This window comes from Pteropus alecto, unplaced genomic scaffold (genome assembly GCF_000325575.1).
Source record: "Pteropus alecto unplaced genomic scaffold, ASM32557v1 scaffold20, whole genome shotgun sequence".
Taxonomy (NCBI): Eukaryota; Metazoa; Chordata; class Mammalia; order Chiroptera; family Pteropodidae; genus Pteropus; species Pteropus alecto.
In genome coordinates, this window is record NW_006436298.1 from 14,167,053 (window position 1) to 14,173,649 (window position 6,597).

At 47.8% G+C, this 6,597-nt stretch overlaps 1 protein-coding gene across 1 annotated transcript in view; it reads left to right on the forward strand.

The window, feature by feature from the left end:
- The first annotated feature begins 2,863 nt into the window (after positions 1-2,863).
- Positions 2,864-6,597, forward strand: part of CKMT2 (creatine kinase, mitochondrial 2) — a 14,599-nt gene continuing 10,865 nt past the window's right edge. The window contains exons 1-2 of the mRNA XM_006913189.2: positions 2,864-2,900; positions 6,485-6,597. The exon at positions 6,485-6,597 is cut by the window's right edge and continues 33 nt beyond it. Of these exons, the coding sequence (XP_006913251.1) occupies positions 6,505-6,597 (93 nt within the window). The 5' untranslated portion in view covers positions 2,864-2,900; positions 6,485-6,504. The remainder of the gene's footprint in view (positions 2,901-6,484) is intronic.

The following is a 6,597-nucleotide window of genomic DNA, read 5'->3' on the forward strand; positions in this document are numbered from 1 at the left end:
GGATTTAAATGTATTTCTTTGTTATTTGTGTGTGTGTGTGTGTGTGTGTGTGTGTGTGTGTGTGTGTGTGTAATGGACAAGCCTATGTGTTACTTGGAGAAATCTACTGTTTATGTCCAGTCACTTTGCAAATCTGACAGAGGGGTTTGTGCTGTTTGCAGGGTGAGGTGTGGGCTATGCCTATATGCAAATTAAACTTCACCTTTCTTGACTTCTCAAACATCTCAGTCTCTTCATTGAATTCTTTTCATATTTTCCTGCATCGTCTTCTTCAAAGCAATGAGTTCCTTCAGACATTTTTTTACTTCTATAGTTCAGGGAGAAAAAAGTTTAGATGTCCATGTTGCAAGCACTCAAATCTCAGAGAATTTGAGGAACCTCAAAAGAGATATTAAGGGCCATCTAGTCCTCCTGTCCTTCTAGTGCTTAAGTCTTTCCTGTGACATCCTCAGCCCCTGTTTGACTCCCTCCAGGCACACAGAACTCACTGTTTCTTGAACAGCCTTGTTCATCTAATGACAACTCAACGCTTGGGAAGAGGCTGTGGAGAGAAGCAAAGCTGCTGAGGTGGAGGCCCGACCTGCACCAGCTCTGATCGTGGACGGGCTCTCGAGCCTTCCAAGGCAAAGTTCTTCATCTCTAACGACTCATATCTGCCCCTAGAATTCCTGCAGTTTTTACATGAAATAATACATATGAATATACTTTAAGTTCTGTCAAGTAGATGAAGTTGCCCTAACATTTAGAACTGAAGAGATTGTGAGGCAGCTGTTGAGCATACAAGATCATGAAGAAAGGAAGAATGTGGCTCCTTCCTATCCCACTGACTTTTTTTTCCAGTTCTGAAATGAGCGATCAGGCTGATGGGGATTCGGGAAGCCTGGTTCCTTTCACCTTATTCCTTGGCCACCCCATAAGACTTGCCCTCGCCTGTCAGTCAAGTCCAGGTCAAGCTACATCCATCCAGGCGCCAGCTGGATTCAGAGACAGAGAAGAGAACAAGCCCAGAACGGATTTCCTTTAAAGCAAATGATATGGCAGTTGTGTGCCTCATGTCTGTTCCTGTCCCTATGGCAAGTGTCAGCCACATGGCCACACTGGCTGCTAGGGATGGCTAGAGCCCCCAGACTCTGAAGGGAGTTGTCAACAATGAGAGAGAAATAAATGGCATATGACAGGGATCGTGTTTGAAGGATTTTTGGAAATCTAGAGTCTCTACTGTGAGTCATGTGTAGCAGCTGCCCCACCATTAACCACCTTTATGATATGCTTGGAGGTGACCAAGCCCCCAAAGGGCAGCACCCCCTTTTCTCAACCAAGTTCCCAACTTTTCTTCTTCTGACCTTACTCACTTATATAAAATCACACTGTAAGATGAAGTGCTGAGGTGTATGGATGAGCACCCTAAATGAGCCCAGTCTACTCAGCAGCTTGTCAGCTCCACAGACCTCCAGTTCGCAGCTTGTTCTGCCAGGGGAGGCCCCCAGGGGCCAGAGGGACCCGGTCCATTACAACAGAACATGCAGACTGGAAACTGACTTTTTAGGGGATTATGCGATTAGTTTGGTTGGTCCTAATTTGCAATTGTTTTAATGAAATAGAAGAGCCTAGAAAATATCTCAGTTTGTCATAGGTAGAAAAAGTAAGCATCAGTTTGTAAAATTTTTGATTCAATGTAAGCTAGGTCATTAAGATAACATATATATTCACCGAGGTTATGACCAATATACAGCAAAGTGCTTAAAACTTAAGTGTACAGCTTAAGGAATTTTCACACCTGTGTACGCCCATACAATACTCCCAAATCAGGAAACTTTCCACCCCCAGAAGGTCCCTTCATATGCTCTCCCAGTCAGTTCCCCACTGCAAAGGGAAAAAATACATTTTTACTATGGGTTATATTTAAAAGAATTGGAAACTCTGAAAGAGAGTCACTCTAGGTGGAAGGTTATTCTTGGGCTCTGCCTCCTGCTCCATCATCCCCTCTGATCATGGGTTGGGCCCTGAGAAGGAAGAGAAAGGAACCAGCTAGTGGTGTGCACATGGTTGTAAAAGCTGAGTACGTGACAGTCACCAGGGGCCTAGGCAGCTTCCTCTGCAGGGGCAGGGCTGCTGTCCAAAGTCCTGGTGGGTCATTGCTATTTACAGTCAACCTTTCCGGTGTGTGGTGAATGTCCCAAGGAGGGCTATTTTTAAGCAGGAATATATATGGCATGCTGGATTTTCTGGGGAGCATATTAAGCTGGTGTGGACAGAAAGTGAGATTGTCTAGCAATCTGCTTCAGAAGAGAAACGAGATTGTTGTTGTTCCCGGATCCAGGCCCCAGACAAGTTGGAAGGAGGTCCCTGGTCCCTGGCTCAGAGCCCATTTGCAGCAGAACAGTCGGAGCTTCAGAAACCTGCTCTCTCTCTCAGACTTTGGATGGAGAGTGGGGAGTGGGAAGTCATTCTCCAGAGCTTACTTGAGCCTCAGGGATAGTGCTCCTGAGGGAAGGTAGAAACAAGTCCCCTAACAGATGTGACAGTTTCCCCAGCATGTCCTTACACCCTGAAGCACAGGCCTGCAGGACTGGGCAGCCAGTGAGCCAAGCTGCAGGCGTGAGAACTCCCAGCAAAGCCCCAACTTGGGGCGGCGGGGGGGTAGGGGGGCGGGCAACGTTTCAGAGAAAGGGCAGGAAAGGGCTAGAAAAAGCCCAGGGCTGGGTGGCAGAGAAGTCAGTGGCTGGCCTTCAAGGGCACAGCTGGGGGATCAAGTGTGTCCTAGAGGTCCTAACGGGATTGGCCGGTGGGGCCCCAGCCCCGCCCAGCCTGGGAGCCTTTTCCAGGTCGGTTGGCCAGCTCGCATTACAATTCTTGGCTGTGTGCTTGCAGCAGGACGCGCGGGCGACTCCAGCTCCAAGGTCAGTGAGACCATGAAACTCGGTTTTATTCTTCCCAAGTGGGGGCATTGCTGGATCCAATGTGAGGGGCCTTGTGAACAGTGGACCGAGGCTATGGGCCCGGACCACGGGTAGGATAGTTCTCCGGGGCACTGCTCCTGTGTGGCATGCATGGTAACTAAAGGAGCCTGCAGAGTGCTGCCCTGACTGAAGCCTTTCCCTGTCCCCTGCACAGGCACGGGTGACCAGTCCATGGAACAGCTGCGCATGAGGTGCGAGAACCGTATCAGCACCCTGCTGCAGTGTCTGTTTTTGATAGAGAATCAGGATGTTTTTTTGGAAAACAATCTAAGTGCCACTAAGTGTGAGACTTTGACCTTCGATTTTCTTTCTCTTGTAATTTAGAGACCAATCGATTTGTTTCTTGGAATATTTTCCTTCAGCAGCATCAAGAGCGGCAAATCGGTGACCTAGGATACACAAACTAAAATGTGAACATTTTGAGGTCCTCAAAAGGTAGCTAATTACTAATAGGGTCAATAGCTGGATCCAGTTTAAACTGGTTCATATTATTACTACAAATTCATTTTTGAAATTATTAACACATTGATAAGGAGCCAAGTAACTGCTTTCTCCCAACCAGAGGTAAAAATGCTGCAACATTGGCTTAAATGTATTTCATCTCCAACAAAAGCTTCGTCTTTGCTTGTTTGGTTGGTTGGCTCTCAGTGAGTTACTGTCAGCCCTGTTCTCGTTTCTTGAGTGGGTGACATCTCTGCGTTTGAAAGCTCTGGTGGGTGTGGAGAGTGGCATTTGCCAGAAGAAGCCAAAACCCTCTGGCTCTTCTCAAGCGCTGTCCTTTAGACCTTCCTGCTCTTCGAAGCCTCCAGAGGGTCACCTGGAATCATGTGAGGTGGCAGTTAAAGCCTTCACGAGGCTACAATAGTTTAACCATTGTGCTGTTTCCAGCACTGCCTCTTTCCTTGTCTGCAGCTCTCACACTTCCCATTTCTGGTGTCTTTGGTACGTTCTCTCTGTTTTCACAGAGAAGAACACCCCTACCAGCACCAGAACTTGACGAGGGGGCTTCCTGACCAAGCAGGCTCTTAGAGGAGATCAGGGCGCTATCAGGCTGTGTGAGCACTCTGCTTCCTCCTCTGCATTTAGAGGTGCCCTTTTGAAAGACCCCAGCCTTTAGACTGAAGCCTTCTTGTGGGTTAAGGCACCAGTCCATCAAAGCACATGAGTGCCACATGCTCCTATAGACTCTGCCAGTTTCGTGATCACATCACACCCTTAGAGAATGGGCCAGGTCAGCTTTTCTACAGAAGTGTCTGAGGAAGGCCCAGGAAACTGGGTTGGGGGGAAGAATAAGGAATGGGGAGTCCTGGGTGTTTAAAGGCAGGAGAAAGATTGGTGCTGAGACAGATTTTGCCCTGGCTCAGAGGCCCTGGGTCTCTATCTCTGCCACAGCTTAGAGAGGATCCATTTGCCTTCTCGGAAGAAACCAACCACACAGAACCTTGTGTCAAGCATTCTTGGAGTTCCTGCCCACTGAGTCAGGAATCCCACAGGGAGCCAGTCATGAAGGTGACCGTTGGCGGTCACATCCACCCCTGCGTGAGAAGCCGCAGAGACTCTACTTTGGGCAGGGAAGGAGGGACCCATTCCTTTACAGCATTTCAAAGGACTAGATCGTTCCAACTTCCTATTTTCTTGAAAACAATTTACTGTCAGAGACGAGTCTGGTAATGGTTCTATGTTTTCATCGCAAGGAGTCCTAGGAAACACCTGTGTGACAGGGAAAGGCTGTAAATATCTCCTGCCTGTGACTTTCTACCTGCTGAATAAAACAGAGATGCCCAAGGGTGCCCATTAGGGTGACAGTATATCCAGTGGTAATGAAGTAACTTGAACCCTTTGCTCTTTTAGAACTGGGAGGAGACAGCCATTTTCTGCTGGCCTAGGAGACTAGCATCAGGGGAATTTGTTCAGAGTGTTCTGTGGAGCTGGTTCAACCTCAGATGTCCACTGTTTTGGGGTGACTCTCTCTGGATGGAAAACTGACATGTGGTCCTCCCTCTGGCTTGCCACTGTCCTCTGGCCCCAAGGAGCTCAGACACATGGAACTGTGTACAGTTGGAACTGAAATAACACTGAGTCAGCAGAAAGGCACCTATGGTGTCTCCATTCAGGATATTCAGGACGACCTGGAGGCTCAGAATTGAGGCAGTGACAGAACCAAAGGCCTCCACATTCCAGGATATCACAAAACCAGACAAAACCCTTACACCAGGACTCAGACTCCCCGTACACTTGCCTGGGACAGATACACACACACACACACACACACACACACACACACACAGATCTTGGGCACTCTGACAAAAGGGTTGAATGTGGTGGTTCTCATTTTTCAATGGAGAATATTGGGCACTCTGACAAAACGGTTGAATGTGGTGGTTCTCATTTTTCAATGGAGAAAACAAGGACAAGAATAAAACAAATATTACCTTTGGCTGTGATCTTGCATCCCATATAGAAATCTCTCTGGCTTGGAGGCCAGGAATGCTGTCAGATTTTAGCCCTGCTGCTGTAAACAATGACCTTCCTTCTCACCCTTGCAATCATGACTTCTGTATAAAGGAGGAGAAAGAAAGAAAGGAGAGAGAAGACAAGCCCCATCTTCTCAGAGGAAAGCAGGCTGGCCCAAAGTCCCCAGCACGGCTGGTACATTGGGAACCTGGCATCAGAGTGGAGTGGGCAGAGGTGCCCCTGGCATCTAGGCCACTTCAGCAGAAGTCTAAGGACAAGGAAAAAGAACAGGCTCATAATATTCTGGGACTCTGGGGGAGTCACATGCTCTGAGGTGACAATCCTGTGACCAGGAGCTACTGTGCTAAATGTATTCCTATGGTTTTGGGGGTCAAACTGAGCAGAGTGATCTGTGGCACCCCTAGGTCCTAAACCACACAAGAGGTTCCCCTCCAGTTGCTGGTCAGCGTGGGGCTATCTGTGAGGCACTGGGGTCTGCAAGAGACCCGTATCCAGGGACAAAGAGAAGCCTGGGTTCAAATCCAAAGACAATCCTGAGTTCAGTGTGTTGGCCCTGAGATCTGGAGCTGGTCGCTTAACCTCTCTTGAGCCTCAGTTTCCCCATCTGCAAAATAATGCCTACTTGGCAGGATTGTTCTGAAGACTAAAGACAATGTTTGTAAGGCCCCTTGCATGGCACATAACTCATGGTAGGATCTCAATAAATATTAGTTAAAAAAAAATTTAAAAAGACAATAAGATTTGACTGGGCATGCAGGGATGGAAAGGACCTTCCAGGTAGCCAGAAAGTAGAAATCCTGTTTTCGTTTATTTTTCTTATATCAGATAACTGGACAAAAAGGTCACGGACTTCAGGCAGTTTGACATTCACAGTGTCTAAAACTACCCAGATTTCCCCAAGCAGTGTGGGGATAAAGGGAAAAAGAGAAAAACAACAAACCGAAAGAGAGGCTATGGCTTCTGAGGTTCTTTCTCTTGCTCGTTGAACTCTATGCTGTGGTTCCGGGCCATCCTTTGAGGCTGTCTAATCTAGTTTCCCTGCTTTCCAGACACTCATCCAAGAGGAAGGATGGCCAGCATCTTCTCCAAGTTGCTAACTGGCCGCAATGCTTCTCTGTTATTTGCCACCATGGGCACCAGTGCCCTGACCACTGGATTGGAT